The sequence below is a fragment of the Anser brachyrhynchus genome (genome assembly GCF_964034855.1).
Source record: "Anser brachyrhynchus genome assembly, chromosome: 25".
Lineage (NCBI taxonomy): Eukaryota > Metazoa > Chordata > Aves > Anseriformes > Anatidae > Anser > Anser brachyrhynchus.
The window spans coordinates 6,264,142-6,286,502 of record NC_137718.1 but is presented as its reverse complement, the minus strand read 5'-3'; the positions used below and the strand labels follow the sequence as shown (position 1 = coordinate 6,286,502).

Sequence of the window (22,361 nt, the reverse complement as noted above, 5' to 3'; positions counted from 1 at the left end):
TGTTTGAGTTCAAGTCGAACTTTCGAACCCATGACGTCAAGTTGGTTTGGAATTAGGCAAAACCAGTTTGCCCATCCTTCGTTGTAAAAGGGTTAATCCTCTAAACTATTGAGAGACAAGGGCAGGGAATTATGAAAGGAGCCCCTGTTTTATAAGCATTTGTATTGCCAGTGCTTGAATACTTATAATAAGTAGGTTACTTTGGTGATTAATGACTGCATTTTACATGCTGACGATGGATGATATGTCTTATTGTAGAAGCCATTATTTTTTTTATTTGGTCTCTTTACCAAAGCAGTACTGGAAATGAGACATTAACGTCTTGGTGGGAGTATGTTTTCTTCTCAACAATTTAATGAAAAGTGACCCACAAGGAGGAAAAATAATTGAAATAATGCTTTTTTTTTTTTCCTCTCCGTAATGAGTGCAAAGATACACTAGGTGAATTGTAGATGGATTTGTTCTAATGCAGCACTTTTCATTTTCATTAGAGATTCTCATTTTGTTTCCTCCAAGCAGGAAAGGAGTAGGAATGTGTGTCAGTCTGAAGTTTTATGAATTTAGAAGGGACATGTTATTTAGCTGTCTTAAATTCAGTCTTTTTTGACTCATTTTAGTAAAGCTCTAAAACCAAAATAATTTGAGATATTTAGTTAATTTGAGCTAATTCTTATATCAAATTAAAAAGTTTCTGATTTTGCCCCAGTATTAGTTGCACATGGTTTTTTTGTTTATTTTTAACTACTTTGATATTTTGTGTGTTTAAAGGAGGTGGTGGTGGAGTATTTGTGGTGGTCTGAATACACAGGCTAGGCACGGGAAATTGTTTTAGTAAGCCAGCTGTATGCATTCAACATTGCACCCATTTAACTTAAAGGTTTATTTTCTACAGAATGATTTAACAAAGAAAGGAGGAAGAAGACTTAAAATAGCACTCCTGAATTTATTGGAGAGTTTGGAGACAGTAAAATTGGTGTCAATGACCAAGCAAGTCTTTCTAAAGCTCTACATAAACTGAAACACCTTAGCTCTGGCTTCCTAGCAGATCCTCCAGGATGGAAACAGAGTAGCTGCAGGCATGGCATTGATACTTTGAGGAGGAAAAAAAGATCAGCATGATTTTAATTACTTAGAATTGAAGAGCTTTCATATGCCGTTCATCAAACAAATATTAAAGGCTCATTTAGCAGCCAGAAATTAAGACCCACTGCAACTATTATGGCATGGCTGGGCAAAGCAAAACAACATAGTGTGATGGATCAGTAGAGTTGGTTGTCTTTCATGATAAAGCAGTGCACCTCAAGAATTGTATAAGTTCTCTGGGTGGAATATCTAATAAAGCAGCAGGTGGGATATGGCCACCATTTCACAGCTTAGTGAGAACACTAGCAATGTAAAGACTCTTACCTCATATGCAGGATGAGCATGGGAATACTAAATGTCAGATGAGTTTCACCCCAGCCACATAAGAGTCTGACAGTGACAGTATTTGAGAAACATCAGAAATATATTTCCTGCAAACTTTTTTTCCTTAGATTATTACTATATAAAAACTGGCAGCCACATCTGATCTTTGCCAGAATTTTGTTCTTGGTTCAAAATAACTTTATTAAAAAAATAATAATTATCATGAAATTTGTTATTTTGGTTTGAAAAACCATGAACTGCATGTATACCTGTTATTGGAGGAGTTCCTGTGGAAACATTGCTGGTTGCACAACAATAGGATACATGCATTGCTTCATTATTAACATATATATTAATGGTACATTAAGGAATTTCACAATCATATGACACAAAGTTCTCAGTGCAGTGCTCATGCAATCTGTGCAGTCTATTAATGGGAAATGTGTTTAGCAAGGTGTGAGATAATAACACCTCTGCCTCCTCTTTGTGGCTTCCGTTTGAGTACTTTCCAGACCATATAACAGCCCTGTGTGGTAGATGATATCATCCTTGTTTTGCATGTGGGGAAAACAGAATTCCAGTGAGATTTGGGGATTTGGTTGAGATTGTACATTAAGGCTCTGGCAGGGCTGGAAATGTTATGTCAGTGTCCCCCTTCCCCAAAACCTACACCTAATTGATCAAAACTTGATTCTTCTTGCCGTTTATGAGTCAAGTGAGAGTTAGTAAAGTCAGTGGGAACGACACGATATTCCCATTATCCCGGAGCTGATGCTAGTACTGGTGGGGATTTTACGCCCGCGTACACATGTGGAGGGAAGAAAGGGCTGTATTGTCCTTTGCGTATTGACCTTTCTGATTGGTGTTTAAATGAGATTATAGAGTCACAGATGTACCTGTGGAACGTGGTGATGCTGCATTCCACAGTGACAAGTGCCGTAGGAAAATCAGAGGTAAACAGATGTGCTGATGAAAACCGGAGATGGGTGATAACCAGAGCTTTGACTCCAACCCCTCCAAACCTCAGGGTGAGGGAGGGTCTCCCATCTAGATCCCTCATCAGAGCATTTATCGGGAGTGTTCGTAGTTCTAGGTTGGAGGTGTCTGAAACAGGCGTCCTTCTAAGGTTTGTGTCCATAATGTCATTTATTCACAATTAAAGCTAGCAGAACTGGAGCACCTGTAGAAACCTAATTCGAACCCTTATGATTAATTAGGCCCAGTCTCCACCCTAAGTCTAATCTGCATCTGTCTGGAGATGTGAAAACAGTGTCTCCTTGGCTGACTTCCTATCAGGACAGAAAAAAAACCAGCACTGTGATGTCTGGCATGAGTGAAGGATCATATTCTCTGGAGACCGGAACTTTCTAGAGCTCACCAACTGGAATTTCTGGCTTGTCCTTCTAACAGCACTGGGGTATAGGCGGTCTGGTACCTGAGAGACCTTGTCATCGCTTTTCTGACATGTAAATGGTTACATACAGCCAAAGTGCTTTGCAACTCTCTAAGGCTGACATTTTTCTCATGGAACTATTGCTCTGGGCGCATCCATTGTGAGACTGCCTACCCTTGAGACATTTTTTGGCTTGTTTTTTGAGAACTGCAATAGGAGCTAAACCTGTTTGTGTTTCAGCTGTAAAGGGAAGAAAAAACAAACACCCTGAAATGAATGAGATGGGTTTGTATGTCAGACTGATTTTTGATTTTGGGGGCTATTCCCATTTGTAGAGGCTGTAGATCTGGCACGGACAGTACACCTCAGCATGGGGTGGAAGGGGCCATGCTGAAGTTTGGAATCCTGGCAAGGACTGGCAAGGACTCCTCCAGCAGGACACCTCTGTGGTGCTATCGGCAGCTGTGACTTTTGCATCCTCTGCGGGCACAGCATTTTACACCAAGCAATTGGCTATTTTGCTTTTTGTTTAGTCTCCATATCCCCCCTACAGACCAAGCCCATAACTGCCTCATTGGATCTCCTTGTGCTTTCATCCACCGGCTATACTTTGTGGTGAAAATACATGTGTAATGCTGTCGTCTGACATGCTCTTTCCATGATGTCTGTAGCAGTGAATGCAATTTTCCTTGTCCTCACTCACTCCTGGACCACAGGGCTGGCTAATTAAGTGCAGATGTTGAAGCGAGTACAATGTCAGTCTGCCTGGAGTCTGGGCGAGTAACCGCTGAGAGCATCCTGGCTCCCTGTGTCCATTTCGGGCAGGTAGAGGCAGTGATGAAGCCATACAACTGAAGGTTCTTGAGGTAACTTCAGCTCATAGCTAGCTTCATATAATGTAGACAGTCCTATAGAAGTTGCTGCTTTGGGAACTGGAAATACATCTGTATTCCCTCCTCCATCCATAAAGTGAAAGCTTAGCTGACCTCGATTGATTTTGTTTGGGATAGGATTCAATCCACAGAGTGACCTGAGTGAGCTGTTTTTTGTGAGGGAATAAAAATAGCAATGCCCCGTGCTGCTGGAAGCTTTGACATAGTCTTTGTCAGCTTCTTCAACCCAAAAAATCAGGTTTGAATGAAATCCTTATTTGAAGGTGCTCTGGATTCTGACAGCGAGGTTTCAGGGTTCTTAGAGTAACATTGGGGTGAGCATTATATGTAGCTTTATTCCATCGACATTTCTCCTTTCCACTAGCCACAAGAGCTGGGTTAAGACTGCTGATCTAACTGTCAGACACAAAGGATGGACAGGTTGAACACAGCTTGCTTGTGTATCATTTGCATCCATCTAAATTGCATTGTTTGCGCAGCTGTTCAGCCAAATCGTCCACAGAGTTTATTTTTGTGCATAGAAGCACAGAGATGAGTTTTCTCTCTATTAAGGCAGATGCAAGATCAAAGAAACATATATGCAGCTCAGTAACACCAACCTCTCTGCTAAAGGTGTCCTGATGGGGGCAAGATTATTAATAGGGTGATCCTTGAGATAAGCCATGATTATAAGAGGCAAAGGCTTTGCCAAGAAGTGACAGGTCTCTTTCAGGTTAACACTGGTACTTGCTCAAGTCCCCCTTTCATTTCAGAGTGGAGGAAAAGAGGAGGGGTCTGTGTGTGGTTTTTGAACACAGATCTACTGTTCTCCTGAGAAGAAAAAAGCATTTTCCAAAAGATCAATCAGACAAAATTTAAGCAGTCTGGTGTTTAGAAACAATTGAACTTTCTTTCTTCCCGTGTGTCACTCACCAGAGTGTTTTAGAGGCTCGAAGCAGGAAGAGGTGGTGATATTTATGGCAAGCTTTTTGCCGGAGCTCACACAAGGGTGGGCTTGAGAAACCTGAAGAGTGCTTTTGTGTGCATGGCTAGTCAGCTGACCAAGGCCAGTGTTTGCTTATGGACGTTGTGATAATAATTAACAGAGCAGGAAGTAAAGGACTGATTGATTTATGCATGCACGGCATTATGCATTTGAACTTGAACAGAAACTCTGAAATCCTGAGAGAAGGCAGATTTATTTATCAAATGTGTAAGAACATAAGAATGGTCCTAATGTGTCAGACCAAAGTCCGTATTGGCTAGTATGTTGGACAGTGTCCAGTAAGAGATACTTAGGGAGCAGTATGATGAGCAGAACATGACTTATCCTTCCACTAAACTGTACCCTCTCAGCTCTGATGATCTGTTTCTAGACCTAAATCCAAGTGTTGCTCCTTACCCGGTGAGACCATCTGTACGGAGTTCTGGATTTGGCCTCCTGCATCTCTCCCCAGTGTCCTGAGGTGTCTAGTCATCTGGCTGTCATCAGCAAAGACAGAAACTTGTTGCGGCTTCAGCTTAGCCACCCTGAGAGTTGGGTCACCTTGGTGCTGTGTTTCTCTTCCACCCCTGAGACCAGAGACTGCCTATAAATCCATTCCTGCTAGCTATTTGATTCTGTCATCTTTTGGCTACTTTGCTTATTAAATCTGGGTCCAGCGAGTGATGAGCTCTGGAGTTGAGTCTTGTGCTGCATAATGGAGGAAAATCTTGGCTGAAGTATTTAACATGACTTAGTTCAAAAGAAAGGGATTCAAATTGATGTTGGCTTAATGGAGTCAAAGTGTCCCTCGATACAGATATGGTAAATGAGCTGGTGGCTTGTATCCCAGTAACTTTCCTGCACCATCTGAACACTGTGGTTTATAGAGACATGCTTGTGTTTATTTCCCTGGGACTAATGTGGCCTGGTCTTAAAACTCCCTCGGAGTCCAAACAGTAAGGGTCTGGAATGGAGGTTCACATCCAAACCCACCCGCCACTTGGAGCTGTTTCCAGTTGTGATGGCCTCGAGCCCATACATCCTAAAGGAGATCTGAGGATCTCCTTTGGGTTGGGTTCGGAGCACCTCCTTTCCTACTGGGTAGGGTTTAAACGGATCATCTGGTAAAGATGAGGAATCCCAAACAGAATCACTTCTTGTAGCCTCAGACAAAGAGCAGAACCTCTGAGCCATGCCCAGTTTGCCTGAAGAGGATGGAAGTGAATCGAGGGGGACTTTGTTCCAAAAGGCAGGTTGCCCCTTGTGTGAGGCGGGATAATTCAGAATAGAAAGGCAGTGCATATTTTTCTGATTCACTTTCCACTAATTAAGGCAGAGTGCTATTACATTTGCTACAAAGGACTTCTTGAGCACTGGCCAAAGAGATTCTTTAAATACTTCTTAAATAAATAAATCCTTTTCCATATAAATTTTCTTCAGTAAGGATATGACAAGGTCCTGGCACACTCCCATTTCGCAGACAACCCGGAAGAAAGGTCACTGGGTGCAGGGAGAACAACCTGTAGTGCCCAGGTGGTGCTTGTCCTATCTTTTTTGCACTTAAGAAGAAACTCAGCAGCTAAGCCTTGATATCTCAGGATAGCAGGAAACCACGATGGAGTGACTAGCCCCAGGACAGCAGCACAACCAGATCTTTTGACTCTGGTTCAATGTGCATTCCTATCTCCTCCCTCACCGGTACGGCTCTCAAACAAAGCTGGCTTGTTATCATGGCTACTGCCATCCCAGCCAGAAGAACTGTGGTGCCACCCTTCAAGGATCTGGCATTGCTGGAGGCATTGGTGCTGCAGGTGAATTTTTGGATTGTGTTTAAGATAGATAATTGCCCCACATCCAGCCCTGTCCAAGGCAGGGTATTACACATCTGCCCATGGCAGCAGGAGAGAGGCAAGTTCTCATTCAGGGAGGTTCTCAGGCTCATCATTTCCTCAAGACCAATTACTTACTGTGTGTACAGTGCCCTAAAGAAGTCAAAAAGCACAATATAAATATCAAATGTCATTATTAAGTAAGGATTAATTATCTTTCTGGTTAGTTTTTGTGTGTGTGTGTGTGCGAAGGCCTCCGGCATGCATGCTTCAGATGCATTCAAACTTATTAATTACTGTTATTATGTGAAAGTTATACTGAAGCATTACGTTGATAAATTGCTAAAGGTGACAGGCTTGAAACAGAAAACCTGTATCTCGCAACTCCAAATGCTCAGGAAATTTTTCTTGTGGCTTTGAAACTGGGCTAAACTCAACTACAGGACCAAGTGCCCCACGGCTTAGGTAAGGGCAGCTGAAGTTTGAGTCCAGCTCTGCTCACCCCTGGGTAGCTCGATGGGTAGTTGCACAGTGAGAGGTGCATGGTGGAAGAGCAGTTTCTAGTGACAATACATTATATTCAGTATTATAAAAGGTAATATTTACAGGCATCAGGGTTTTGTTTGCAACTGACTTAGATGAAAACACAACCCTCCTCCCTTCCCCCCTCAGAAAAAAAACAAATAGTAATAATCTAATTGAACAGGGAAGTGACTTTATCTAATGTGCCTAGGGAAGGCAAAATAAGACTCCAGGAGGATAAGCCTTAATTTTGGCTTGACTCATCACAGAAGGTATAGGTTCCAAGAGAATTGTCCTTTAATCAGAGTGCCCTATGAAGGATCTTTTTTGCTTCACTAAAATTAGCTGCACTATTTTTTTTTTCTTCTGCGGACACACGCAGGTGAAATTCTGGCTCCACTGAAGCTGATGGGCATTTTGCCACGGACATCAGTTGGCTCTGGATTTCTCCCTATGGGAGAGAAGCCATTAGCTACCAGGCCAACTTCTTGCTGTGTAGCTGAGTTGCATTTAATTTTGGCAAGACTCATGGCCCTTGTCAGGCTAATAGGTTTTATTGAATTGAATTGGAAAGAGAATATGGTGTGAGCTCTACCTGCAACCTCTGATGAGGAGCAGTTAGACTTCGTTTTGAGGAACCTCACTGAATGCTCTTTTGGAGCACCACCAGTGTCTCTGTACTCGAGCTCTGCACTTAGACTTCAGGGTTGACTGCTCTTTTTCCCCATAGCCTCTGTGACACTCATGATTCCCATGGAAATTTTGGCTCTGTGCACTTGAGCTGAGTTTTGGGACTATTTATGGAAGCTTTCAAAATCTCCCAGAAGTGCCCTTCACCTCTGCTCATAGCAAAGACTTTGGCTCCTGTTTAGCTACAACTGGTTCCCCATGCAACCAAAGAAAAAGAGCTAGTAGAAAAACAAAAATAACGACAAAAAACAATCGTTTAAACAAACAAAACCAACAAGAACAAATGAAAATCTGCCCTCTCAGAGCAGTGCTAACTCTGTTAATCAACCAGGCTCTTAGGTGCCGAGATGCTGGAAAAGAATGGTGATAAAGAGCATTATCAAGTGTTCCCAGTTCCAGAATTCCTATTTAATATGTAATAGCCACAGAAAGATCTGATTATAGAGCTGAGTTATGGCCCTTTTAAAGGTCAGAGGATTGCATCCAAGCTTTTCAGCCATTTCAATATTCAAAGAGGGGCAGGCTCTGTAGGGGTGTCTTACAGTAAGCTTGGAAAGAATGAGAAGAAAATCAGTCTTCACTGGTTGGTGCAAAGGATTCCTGGCAGGTTATCTACCAGCATCTCTCTGGCCAAGCTTGGTTTGATAGGGATGCTAAAAACATTCAAGTCCAGAAGTAGCATTTGCATGTTTGAGGTTCAGTAGACTTGAGCAGGGAACAGCTTCAGGAAGATGCTGGGGCTATGCCTGAACACCCAGCCCATCAGGAGAGGACACAAGAGGGGTAGTTATGTCTGAAAGACCATCTGTGTCAACGTGTTGCAAGGGCCACACCATACAAATACACCAACTCATGTCTTGGAAGCTGTCAAGCTGTCAACACAGTATTCACAGCCTAATTAGCCCACCTCTTTTAAGGCCATAATTAGCTCAGGTGCAATCATACCCTGGCATGGCTGTGCTGCTTCCCATTCTAAAGATAGCTGAGGGATCTGTGCACAGCACCATGCTGCATAGCATGAACATCACCCAGGTCGTTTCTGAACTGGGGATTTGAGCATTAGTTAATGATGGCACGTCAATGAGGAGGGCACCTAGGAAAGGGCTGTTTATTGAGTTATTTGTGAAGAGGCTGGCAGACCCAGTTATTTCCCTTCAGCCCTCTCCTAACTACTTGTTTCTATGGGGGAATGAATTTGCCCATTATAGGCACAGCTCATTGCTGTTCTTCTGATAAACAAGAGGTGCTGCAGGTCTGCACGGTACATGGTGGCTGAGGAAGCAAGCAGAAGCATGGCCCTTGTGCAAGAGCCGTGTTATGTCCCTAGCCAACCTCTGACAGGCTCGAGCAGCCACAAGGCAAAGGAGCCCACTGGGACCTGAGAAGACATCCTGTGTCCCAGTGCATGCCGTAGGTGTTTGGCTGCTGTCTTTGACCACTTGACTCCTGGGCCAAATTGAGTGGCTGGATCGTACCCGGTCTGTGCTCAGCTCTGCCTTGGCTCCATTCCCATGGAAGCTGCTGGCAAAGTCCAGCCAAGATGTGTGGCCATGGCATGGCTGGCAAATCTGGTTTTGGGAATCTGGTGGAGAAAGTTGATTTAATGCCCTCTCTGCTAAACAAACTGTGTTTGGTTCTGCTTATTCTGAACATTTCTTCTTTTTGCCTTCTTTGCTTTGCTCAGGGCTTGCTTTTTCCTTTCAATAGGCTGTTCATTCCTTTGGCAAAATGAAACTCTCCTAAATGAACCCAACTCCTTCTTGGTACCCTTTTGTTTTGACACTTGGGAGACAGCAGATTTATAGACCTTCCTAAGTCGTAAGTTCATTTTCTTTTTTTATTTACCTTTCACTGCAGCCCATTCGGAGTGAGATTTCATTCTGCCTCCGAGCAGGACTGACCTGCCAAGAGGAGCTGATCCATAAATCTTTCCTTCCTTTCCTTCCAAAACAGAATTAGCTGAGTTTGCCTAGGAGGAAAACTGTTCTGCCATTGCCGGCAGTCAAACAGTGCAATTAATTAGTGCTTTCCCTTTTCTCTTTCCTCTAGTCTCTGTCTGCTGCAGTTGAAAATAAGCCAGCAAGAAGGGGGAGGGGAAAAAGGAGAGAAAAAGATTTGTTTGAAGCATTTATTTTTAATTAAAACTTTTGCAATGTGATACAGTTCAATGGTGGTGCACCTATTGCATCATATCTCATGGTCATAAGTTTAATCAAAACATCCCAGCAGATGAGTGGAGCTGGCTGCAGGCTGGGCTGGTGAAAAGCAATTGTTCTCAGTTCATGTATCGGGACTTGGAGCGGGGTGGGGAGTCTGGAGCCTTTGCTGCTTTACTCCTTGTTTTCGTATATGTGGTAAGTGGAAGTTGAAGGCTGATACACTGCAGGTTGATGCCTGGGTTATTGGCTTGGTTTGCCCAGTAAAAATTGACTTTCTTGACTGCGACCTTCTGGGGAAAACGGGACACATTCTCTGTCCTTCTTCTTGGTGCTAGTACTGAAAAGCAAAACACGTGAGAAAAAGATCCTTGTGAATATGTCAGATCATGATACATTTCTAGGAAAAATATCTTGCATGTAATTAGGAAACAGGAGTCCAGGGTTCTTCTAGACCTGCATGGCTTGAGTAAGCCAGTTCATTTCAAGGCTTCGTGGTCAGTGCATTGTGCGAGGGTCAGGTCTGTTCTTCACTGCGTGGAGGCTGCCAACATGGCCTGATTTAAATAGCGAAACAAAATGCTTTCAGATCCTTGGAAAACACTCTGCAGATCCAATGTCCTTTTTATTTTTAGCTCTTTATTAGTTTTAGCAACCAAGTGGCCAGATGTTAGCATTATAAAGATGGACAGAAATAAGAGCTTTCTTGATGCTTAAAATTGAGACTAGTTAAATGCTTAAAATAATTACAGTAAAACTGTTGTGTAAGCACCGTTCCCCCAGTTGTGTATGGTATGAAGTATGGATTATGCTAAAACTTCCCAGGTATTTGGGAACTATTCAGCAGCACAGCAAACATGAAACTATCCTAAAATTAAGAACAATGTGATGAAGAATATTCAAATACATAAAATTAGGACTTTTCTGTACAAAACCACGTAGCAAGACACCGTCCTCATATAAAGAGTGTTAAGAACTCCTGAATCCTAAACCTGTGGTGTTTTCACAGCACTTCATCAGTGCTGCATCTTGATTGTATCAGTGGGGAATGTTAAAACACTGTGCTGCTAGGGTAGCAAACTAATTCCTCATTTTCTGGCATATTTGGACTTCTTTTTGGTTTTTGAGGGCAAAAGGACAGTGGGTCAAAAGTGGAAAAGGTACTCAAAGAATGATATGGGAAAGTACATGTTCAGCTGAAACTGTTCTGTAAGGCAGGTATGAAAAGGCAGAGTGCTTCATCTCCATTCCTTCCCGTCCTGGGAGACAGAGCATGTCACAACAGTGCTGAGCAGACAAGAGCTGCTTGCCAGCATTTAATTTGTTGAAGATTAGGAAATTATTCCATTCTTACAATACCATGTCAGTCTAGAAATACCTTTGAACTCTGGGGGATGTGAAATTAAGATCTAGCCTCAGATTTTGTAGTGTTTGGAAGCCAAGACTTTATCAGGGTAAGAACTGTACAGATGGTTTAAGGGGAATTGTTTTAATAGTGTACCTAGATACAGTGGACCAACTCAACTTCAGCCGTCTTTGAACTTTGGGGTAACTATATCCAGAACAGGACACTGAACTTATGCTTTTTTCTTTGTGATCTAGTAGCAATGTAGAGGTTAGCTATTTCTGCTTTTTTTTTTTTTTTTTTCCTAACTGCAGGTGGTTGCTACAACATTGCCCTCTTTCTGACCTCCAGCTTTCCCCACTGAAAGCCTTGAACCCCTGTTTTTTTGCTAAATGCTGTCCTTACTCTGTCCTAGCCATCCTGTGCCCGCATCAGGCCAAGGGCAGAAAGCTGAGAAGTCTTGTATATGTATATGGCTGAGCTGAACATCAGCTGATGCTTTTATTATTTACAATCACTTCTAAAAGCACCGTCCCATCTGTTGGGGTCATGCCATAAGCAAAGGCTTCTCTTATGATCACAAATGGTAAACAAATAAGGCACTTGGTGTCAACAGCCTCACAAATCTGTTCACCACCTGGAGCTCGAAGCAGCTCAGCAGTTGCAAACCACTACTTGTCCAGAAGTAGAGCAGCAGCTTCAGAAGTCGTGTAAGTAAATAAGTGTCCTGACGTGGGCACCGAAAATAAGTGTGTGCTGAGCTTTTGCCAGGTCTCAGTTGCTGGCTGCTGAACAGTTTGGAAAATGTATCCCCTCATTCAGGTGCTCAACACTCGAGCAACCCCAGTGTCATCTGCTTCTCTAATAACCAGCCACTGTTTTACCCTGCAAAAATAGCCACACTGAAACTGCTGATCCTGGAAGGAGGAAAGTGGTCTTCTTATGATTGTCGTCCTGATCTTACCTAATTACTAGAAAATTAGCCTGAAGCCAATGGCAAGCTCTGGGACCGTCACAGCTAGTCTCCCTCACCCCGAGCACTTCCACATGCTGCTACCATGCACGCAGGAAAACAAATATCCCTGATTGCTCTGATACCAAATACCTTTTGCTGACCTTGCTTGAAGAGAGTCCCATGTAAAAATGCGTTTCGCTATAGGATTTTGTCACTTGGAGCCTTGCAGGGGTTTCTGGGTTCTGGTGATTTATTACTCCTCAGCAGTCCTGTGGTTTGCAGAGAGCCGTGCTGGAAGCACACTAGGGTACAAGGGTAAAAGTATCAATTTTTTGCCAAAAACCACCCATGTGCAAGGGCAGGGACGGTGTTTCAGGCTGTGAGATAAGGCTCAGGGAATGAAGCTGTAGGGGAGCAGGAGCTGCGTTCAGCAGGTGGGAAGGTTTGAGCCAGGGCCCCCTGGCCCCCTGGAGCATGCCGTAAGGCTAGACGCCCTCCTTCGTGGCATGTGAGCTTGAGCGCTGGTTGAGGTTGACTCTTTCAGGCCAGTTTGGCTGAAACAGAGGAAGAATGTCCCAGTGGTGTGTTGGCATTGCCTTTCCTGTCCCACAGGGGCCTGTCCCAGCAGGCGCTGGCTGGGAGGATATAAACTGTGGGAGCAGGATCTGCTGTACCTTCTGCATAGCTGGCTGGTGTCAGCAGGTGCAGAAATATCAGCGAGGGCAGAATTAGTAGTGTAAGGCAAAGGACAGCTCTCTCCTGATTTATGCTCTTTGAGCTGCCACTGAGATGGTAAATCAAGGCAGAATTTCTGCCATTTCACTTGGTGGTAGTAGATCTGCACGCAGGCATCAGCTGGGGGAAAAAAATCCACAGAAAGAAGATGCAGATACGCTTTACACAAGCAGTTGTTGGCTAAGCAATTCTGATCTCATCTCTCATGTACTTCCTGGGTGGTTTAGGTGGAATAACTTAAATTTAATGGAAATGTTTTGATTTATGGTGTTGCAAAGATGCAGAGGAGAAAAGCAAGGCTTAATTTGTATGCAGACTGCTGTGATTTACACTGTATTGGCAAAAATTTTCCAAGCCCACTTTGTAAGCGGCTGAATTTTCCTTGTGACTGAAGTGGTTGTGGGGAGAAGCGCCAATCAACAAGCTTCAGAATTCCTTATGTACCCTCTGCACGGCTGTTTACCTGATACCTGATGTATGACCCCACAACCCTTCATGCTGGGGACGAGGGTAAGGAATATAGGTCATCAGCAGGCCAGGCTGGTAACACCTTTCCTCTGCTGGTGATGAGTTACTCACCAAAATAGACTCATTGAGGCCTATAGATCATTATGTTCATTAGTGGTGATTCATATTAAGAGTTTCACAATCGGGCGTGTTGGTGTAATACGTTCCTTTCCACAGTGCCATTTATCTTAAGGATCTCAGAATACTTTATGTACATTAAGCTTTAATCCATGTTTTACCACCAGCAAGGTAGGTAAGAAGGATTGTTTCCCTTTTGCAGATGAGGTAAACTGAGGTACCGAGCAAGAAAATGACTTGCCCAAGACTGCGCAGGTTGTTCGCAAAGTTGTATACAGAGCCACCTTGCAATGAGTGCACATTTCCCGTACGTGGCCATATTTCACTGCCCAGAGATTTAAAGGAACATTTGATTTCCTGGGGCTAAGGCTGAGCAGAAATCTGTCTATAGCTGTAAATTCAGGCGGTCTGAAGCGAATCAGAACTTCCTGTAGTGTCTGGGAGTGTTTAAATTTGTCATCCCAGACTGGCTCTGGCCCGAAAGGATTGGAGCAGAGCTGCTGATTTACTTCTAGGGCTGGTATGCACTGGTTGGTATAAAATGTAGAGTTAAGAGTCAGTGAGGAAATCTGCCTCTTACCTATTCAGCCTCATCTGCCCGTATGGTCAGTGGGGCCAGTATGGACAACAGAGGATAGAAGTGTGATCCGCCTGACTTCTTGAGTTACCTGACAGAGGGCTAGGTGAACTGTGACTTGAGATTTTCTGTGACATATAAAGGGAGGTTAGAAACTATCTCAAATGAACCCTGTCCTAGTGTCCGTAGAGAAGCAGATTTGCATGAGTGGGGACAGATTTTGTCCTGTTTGCTCTGAGTTAGTCTCTTGGGGTAATTAAATGGATGACTTCAACAATGTGTGTCCTAATAGCTCCTGAAAAAAAAAAGGCAATGAAAATAGACACTATGCTAAGGAAAATGAAATGCACAGCAAGAGACTGCCAGCCCAAGAAGGCTAAACACAATCTGGAAGAGCAAACAGGTCCAGAGAGAGGAATTGACTTGGTTGTGGTCATTTAATAGCTGAATGGCAGAGCCAGGGAAAGTGTTCCTCTCTCCCTGTTCTCTCCAATGCTCTTATGTCTTAACCACATTGCCACTCAACTCACCCTTATCCACCTCTTCTTTTTTCCCTGCCAGGGTCCCCTTCTCTGAGGGCATATCCTCTCATCTCCGTTATCACCAGGCAGCCCTCTGTGGTCCCTCACCTCGTGCCAGCTGCCACCAGCTCCCGTGTGCTGCCTGCCCAGGCCTCCTCAGGGACTGCAAGTTCGGAGACCCCAGCCAGCGAGACCCATGCCAGCAGTGAGTCGGAGGCAGAGCAGCCCACACCTCGGTTAAAAAAGCCACGCCGGAGTAGGACCATCTTCACAGAGCTCCAGCTAATGGGCTTGGAGAAGAAATTCCAGAAGCAGAAGTATCTGTCTACCCCTGACAGGTAGGAGTTTGCTGGGCTGGGCAGTGAAATACAAGCTGCCCGCCACAGATCATGCTCTCCACTATGCACCACCTCCTAGAGTCATTTTGCTGTGCAGGGAGCTCTTGTCTTCATCTAGGAAACATCCTGGTTCACTGCTTTATCTCAGCAGTGCATCTGAATGCTCAGTGTCACCTTTGAGTGTTGGTTCCTTTTCAGGGACAGCACTGACAGTGACTGATCTGAAAGACAGCCAGATCACACCTTGTATTCATCTGTAGCTCACTTCTGTCCCTTTTAGATATGGGGACAACCAGGCAGGGTAGAAACTAGCTGAAGGCCTGTGAGTGGCTATAAATACTGCTTAGAAAGGAGCAGGAAAATACTGCTTCCTAAACTAGGAAAAGGAAGGAGAGCGAAAGGGCTGCTGCAGCCCTGCTCAGCTGTTCTCATTCCCATACCAGATGCTCCCTGGCTGCAGTGTGCTGCCTACTAGCTCCACAGAGATGCCTCTGCTGTTGGCCAAGAACATGGGCAGATGACCAGATTCAATTTCAAGGCTAACTTTTCCTGGGATCAAAGGTGACGTGGATAGACTGTATCAATGGAAATGTCACATGCTGATAAATGTGCTTGCTAGCAGGCACTCAGAGATGCACAAGAAACAGAGCAAAAGCTCTCCCTTTCCTGTTCTTGCTAGACCCTTGGAAAAAAATGCAGCCTGATTTCCTCCTGGGATCCAATGGTGTATGGCTGTGTCTCTATGGAGGCTGGGAGATTGGCTGTGGCTTCAGCTGGCTGCTGAACTAGCTTTCCTCTAGCAAACCTGGTTAGCAATTCAATGAGGAGCTAGTGGCCTGTCCATCAGGGAAACAGAGCCAGGGATGCATACATTTGAAGGCTGCCTTGCTTCTGTCCCGAGTTCTTAGGGAGTACTTGGTAACAAGTGGATGAACTAAAATAAGGAAAGGTTCTATCTATTTTAAAGACCTTGGACACTACTCAGCAAACTTAAATTACAGGAAAAAGATTTTGTCCAATTCCTATTAAGTTTGTAAACCTAGAGAGGGTTTGAAAGGTTGACCAGACCTTGAGCTCCACAGATGGCAGAATTCCAATATTTAAATTGGTTTTGAAGTCAGCATTCTCTACTTGTACTGCCTGTCACGAAGCCAAGGATCACAGCTAAACCAAATTTCATGGGCAAGACTGAACTGTCTTGTACAGTTTCAGAGTTCCTAATGCTCCTGTATTGACTCCTCACAGCTTCACATAAGCAGATTGTTGACACCATTGCTGAAGCACTCAGGGCTGGTAAATTAAATTAATAGTATGACTGTTCCTTGGCTTTGTATGTGCTCGAGGCTGATGAGCAATTCCTGTCCCTGTACCTCTTCGCCCTCTTGGTTTGTTTCCTTGGGTTTCTAGGCAATGCTGGTTACAATAATGTGTGTGGCAAGAGGTGGTAACTGGTTGCAGGTAATCAAAGTGTGATAAGATGTGCACTGTGGCAAGAGTTAGTCAAGCAGTGTTTCTCTGTGAACTCATGGCTGGAAACGTGATGGTGAAGCAATGGGTTGTGCTCTGTGTTGAGTCCTGCAGCTTTTGGCCTGGGTGCAACATTGTACTGCTTGGATGGCAACTGGAGCACCTGGTTTATTAGTAGTAAAGGAGTGCGGTACGAGGGGGTAATGCCCCTGCTAGATTCTGCTACTCACACAACAGTGGTGGCATTTTTAAGTCAGTGGGATATCTTGCAGACTTTCTGTAGTGGCATAGGCAGCAGGCAAACCAAACCTGTAGGGAATCTAAAGTGGGGAAAAGAATGAAGCTAGGAGTATGTGTGTGAGCACAGAGCTGGTGTGGAGTACAGAGGTGTTTGTAAATACAAAAGTGCGTCTGTCTGCCTCAGGAACCCAGCTGAAATAAAAGTCGTATTATGAAAAACTTGGCCTTGAACCACCAGTGTGTTTCTCCATGCAAAGGTGGGGAAATATTTGCCAAAAAGCTCACATAATCCAGAACACCTTGGAATGTGACTCTGTTTGAGCTGTCCCACCTGCAGGACTTGCGTGACGCTGGGGCACTTGCCCTGCGTTGCTGAGGATTTCCAACTCCATCCGTTGTGCAACGCCATTACAACACTGCCAGATGCATGCTACTATCACCTGTGGGGAAGGATAAAGGGTTACTCTGAGCTGTATTTGCTTCATATCCTGGGTTTTAATGAATGGTTTCAGATGAACTTGCACAGGTTGGAGATTTGCAGAGAATGAATCAGGATTATGGGCTGTCTGCCACATATACCCTTAAGCTAAACACGCAAATAATAAATTCATTTATAAGCCTAAATTGCCTATAGTAGCAGAATGCATAAGAAATTAATAGATTTAGATGTACTACTACTCCATGAGAAATGAAAAAGTATCATTATCCCCATCATGTAGGTAGTGAAGATGAAATACGATATAAGGAGCAACGCTTTCAAAGGCAGCCTGAAGCTGAGTGTCTTTCTTCTTACGTGTTTGCTTCAGACACCATAGACCTGTTTTTCAGGGATGCTGTGTACCAGTAGCTTCATGCACAAATGTGGAGTGTCAGCAGTTGGAATACCACAGTCCTGTGTTTCAAAAAGGGCAGAAAAACCTCTGATATTTGTAGGCTTGCTCATTCCTCCATGAGAAGGAGAATAGAGAACGAATGAGAGAGTTCATTTCTCAAATCAGTGCTGCAAACACCTAAATATTCTTGCTTCTTCTGTAAGATGCAGCTATCTTTTCACCCAAAAGTGGTTTACCACTTTTGTCTGACTTTTTCTCAAACAACAGATTGGAGGAACAAATAGCAGTCTTTTCTGGCAGTCCTCCTGTTATATGCACTTAGTGTTGGATTGGCTGCCCCTGGCATCTGGGCTCTTCTCGTCCTCTGTCAAGTCATTTCAACGTCTGTCTTGTTTTCCAGGCTCGATTTAGCCCAGTCATTGGGGCTGACTCAGCTCCAGGTGAAGACGTGGTACCAGAACCGCAGGATGAAATGGAAGAAAATGGTAAGTGGTTCTTTACCATTTCTCCATAGTCCTTAAACTGCTTTTAAAAGAATGGGTTCTGAAGCTGAGTATAGTGTCAGTGATTTGTCTCTATTTATACCAAATTTTATTTTATTCTTTCTGAATTTTTGTAGAAATACACTTAAAAAAAAACACAAAAAACCTCACACTACAGCATATGTGGTGGGCTAGTTGTAAAACAGGCAGTAAGAAGAATACGAAGACAAGAGAAGAAAGAAAATAAAACAGCAGAGAAAAGAACCAAAGTATCTACCTCTGCATTCTTGGCATTCTTGTGATCTTAACACTTGTGGGATCGGTTATCCATGTAGACCAAAAAGATGATATTGCTCAGTGGGAGCCAATGCAGTTTTAAGCACTAATATAACTGATTCTTGCTTTTCATACCTTCCTTTCACCTCTTGTACTTCCAGCTTCATGGCCCTTTTCCAATTAAAATGCTTCTAGAAAGGAGAGGTATCCATAAATCCTGCTGGGAACTGATGCTGTGAATTCTCCGGTGGAGATGTTTATGTATTCCCACCCAGTAGAGGAGATGCAGTTCTGCACTGCATCAGAACTGAATTTTTGAGTGTATGTGAGCGCTGCAGAAGTTACTGCCACTTGAAACAAATTTGGGAATAGCTTGGATCCAGATCCTTGGCTGAAAGTGTCTTCAGGCTGCAGCTTGTGAAGGGAAAGGGAATTAAACAAAAGAGCAGACCTATTCTAATGACTCCCTGCCTTTACACAGGTTAGATGGGTGTCATGTCTTTTAATGCAGGAGTTACAAAAATAATAATATTAATAATAAAGACTATTTCAGAAGCCAAAGTGGAACTGGCAAGAGAATAGGCAGCCAGAGGAAATTCTGGCTAAAGTATGACTGTTCTTACTTGGGCTCTGATTAAAGCAAACACTCAAAAAAAGGAAGTGAATTGTGCTTAGTATCTTTCTGTATGTAATCTTGAGGACTCCGTGCTTAGATTGCTTTTGGGCCTGCTGTAGGAACTGACTTAGACAGCTCCAGAGTTCTAGGTGTCCTTACTGGTATTGTTTGCATTTAGTTTTAGTTGAGGTAATGAGTGAACTCACTCCGTGAATGCAAGGAATTTCTATGAAGCTGCAATGGTGATCAAACCACGGATCCACTCTGAAGTCAAAGCTGAATTTCATCCTACCCTCTAAAGGCAGTCTCACAGCAGTGACGTTCAGACTGATGCTGACTGTTAATCTCTTTGCTCCAGGTGTTGAAAGGCGGGCAGGAGGCTCCAACGAAGCCCAAAGGCCGTCCAAAGAAAAACTCCATTCCCACCTCAGAGGAAATTGAAGCGGAAGAGAAAATGAACAGCCAGGCTCAGAGTCAGGAGCTGGAGGGATCTCAAGCCCCTGAGGAACCTAAAGTGACAGAGGAGAAGCCAGAAGGCTCTTCAGAGACAGAGAAGTCTCCAGAACATATACCAGCACCCTCCTCAGAGGAGGCTACGCCATTAAGTTAAAAGGGAAAGAACGAAGGGAAAGGGGGGATAAAAAGAGAAAAGAAAAACCAAAACCAAATATATATATATGTGTGTATATATATATATATTTAAATATGTATGTAATTGTGTGTGTGTACATATATATATAAATATATATATATGTAGACCTTGTGTATAAGTCGAAAGATTTGTCACTTTGTGCCTTTGGGAATCAGCCATCATGGGCCACAGTGGAACAAAGACATCCTGTGTGAGTGGTGATGACCTGTCTCTCTGGTGGCGTGTGTACGCCTTCCCACAGATAGTGACGGAGTTCCAGAGAAACTGGACGTATTTCCAGAGAAAACTGCATCTAGAAACCTGAGACAGCTCCTGGCAAATAAAGGAGAAGGCCAGGGCTCCTTTCCTGCTGCGGGAGGCAAATGTGTAGTGATATGACTGTTGGAGGGTTCAGTGTGTTCGCTTGGCTTTATCCTTGCCTTTTAGTAGTGCAAATGGACAGAGGACTTGGTCTGGTCTCAGACCAGGGACAGCTAAGAAATGGGAGCTGTGGTAGCACCATTTCATCATGTAACCAGCACTTATTTCTGTTAGGGATGGGCCCAACTTCAACATTTTTAGGAAAGAGTTCAGACCCATGGGTTTGCTTTGGCCCCGTATAAAGATCAAAGCTTCTGAAGAGAGATTGATACGCGGGTCAGCGTTCAGATTTCATATCTCTTGGTTATTTGGGTGCCGTGTCTGTGAATTTGCAGTGATCCAGGATAAAACTTCGAATGAGATAAGGATTTGGATTTGAGTCTGCTCCAAAAGCTTTGGGATGCTTGGATCTAGGATTTTTGCTTTGGGCCCACTTCTAATTTTTGTAAGGTTTTTAAAGAACATTTAAATGTTTCCAGGGTTTGGGGAGAAGGATGGATTTAAGAAGTTGTTGCAGAAAGTTCGTGTTTAAGATGTGTGCCAAGAACAGATGTGCATCATGTTTCATAAAGTCTTGTTAAGGGTGCATTTTGCCCAAAGGCTGCAAGAGATGTATTAAGATAACCTTTATTTTTTAATTAAAAATTAAATATATAAATAAAAACATTGCTGTTGTTTCTCTTTCAGAATGCTAGATTTTTATTTTTACTTTTCTTCAGAATGCCCAGACACTTCTGGGCTAGGTTTTTCATTCTAACAAACTGGAGAAAATGGGAGTCGTCAAACTTTCCGTAACACCACAGTGCAGGAAGCGCTGAGCAAACTCCTTGTAGCACCTTGCGAAGGTAGGTGAGGGGTGCTTTTGATGCCACCTTGTCCCTGGGTGCAGATGAACGTTTCAGGGTGGGATCACTGGTGTTCTAGCTTTTTTTCTGTCACCTCCCCACCTGCACTTGTATCTGGACAGCCAATAAACGAGGGGGTGCGTAACAATTCACACACATAGTTCTCAAGTGACTTATTCAAGGAGTGTTCAGTGGGGAGAAAGGATTTCTTTTCTTTTCCCAGCTTCTTGCTCAATGATATTTGAAAGACTTTAAGTCCACCTCATCATTAGCTCTGCAATGGCACATGCATCTGCATCGGGTAATACTTACATGGCAAAACTCCAGCTGACTTCAGTGAAGTGCATTGCTCCACTCACTGTGCTAAGTACTTAAATACATTGTAATCTACAGATTTAGGTGTACCTACAGGTCTGATGCACCTAAATCTAAAAATAATAATAATAATAATAATAATAATAATAATAATAAATCACCAGAGTTGAGCAATGCTCTTTTGTAAGAAACTGAAAATCTCAGGCACTTTATGCAATTTAGTTATTTTACATGGAGATGGAAATGGGAAAACAGATTTCCCTCTCGCCTGTTGTGTTGAAAAATGCAGTCTGTGAGATACGAAGTCCTTCCTCTGCCATTAAGATGTGCGGAAATGTGTTTCTTTGAACCATTGGTCATTCTACAGCGCCGTAACATAGTCATGAGAGGCACAGGGAGAGGTGGCAGAACAGATTTTGGCACTTGTCCGGTTAGCTGGAGTTAGGATACAGTATGTTGTTGCAGATTCGTTATCTGTGGAAGTCTTTTTTCCTCTCCCTCTCTCCTCAAACTGCTTTAGTTCAACCATGTCTATTGGACTTGAAATGGCATTTAATTTAAAAAAGGCCTATAGCCTGTTTATACAGGAATTAGATTAGATGGTCTATGAAATCTATAATTGTCGTGTATTGTTCTTGGATAGTAGCAACAGCACTTATCTCAAACTAAAATGTTTCTACAAGTCTTAAGTGTGGTATTACTCAGTGAGGGTAAAGGGAGCAATTTACTGGAAATAATTTTTCTATTGAGTTTCACCAATTAGTTTGTAAAATAAAAAATAAAAATAATAATATTATAAAGTCTGCAATAGTCCACTAGATTTATTTGGATGCTTAAAGAGGTCATTAAATCAAATTTTCCGTGCAGATCATTCTGTAAACATTTAAAACAAACAAACAAGAAGTCCAACCTGACCTTCAGGGAATGCATCAAAGATATTTTAACTCCTCTGGGTTCAAAGTGGAGACATCTCCCAGTCCATTTTTCTAAAACTTCTCAGAGCTGTAGTGTAAGCGCAGCATTTTGTAAACTTTAAAATGTCAGTACCCTTTCTTTCATCCAAAATGCGTTCCATAAAATGGAAAATGCATATTGGATTTTTATTTTTGTATCTGATAGCCAGGGTGTTTGTCTGTTTGGGGGAATTTTGATAGATTTACATGGGGGTTGGGGAGAAATACAGAAACAGGAAAAATAATGTTCTTCTCCTGAATCAGGAAAAGGCTTGTGGTGTTTCTGTGCTACTCAATGAAAAGGAGAAATATGAAAATACAAAATCTCAAACTTTTTGAGGAAGATAAATTTCTAAATCACAAACAAAGCTGGTCATTTTCCAGCAAAGAGTAAAATAAGTTTTGGGAAATG

The 22,361-nt window shown here is 43.1% G+C and overlaps 1 protein-coding gene across 1 annotated transcript in view; it reads left to right on the top strand.

Moving 5' to 3' along the window:
- The window catches only part of BARX2 (BARX homeobox 2), a 36,114-nt gene extending 15,614 nt beyond the window's left edge, over window positions 1-20,500 (top strand). The window contains exons 2-4 of the mRNA XM_080567525.1: window positions 14,613-14,910; window positions 17,851-17,935; window positions 19,183-20,500. Of these exons, the coding sequence (XP_080423651.1) occupies window positions 14,613-14,910; window positions 17,851-17,935; window positions 19,183-19,434 (635 nt within the window). The 3' untranslated portion in view covers window positions 19,435-20,500. The remainder of the gene's footprint in view (window positions 1-14,612; window positions 14,911-17,850; window positions 17,936-19,182) is intronic.
- Window positions 20,501-22,361: the final 1,861 nt, after the last annotated feature.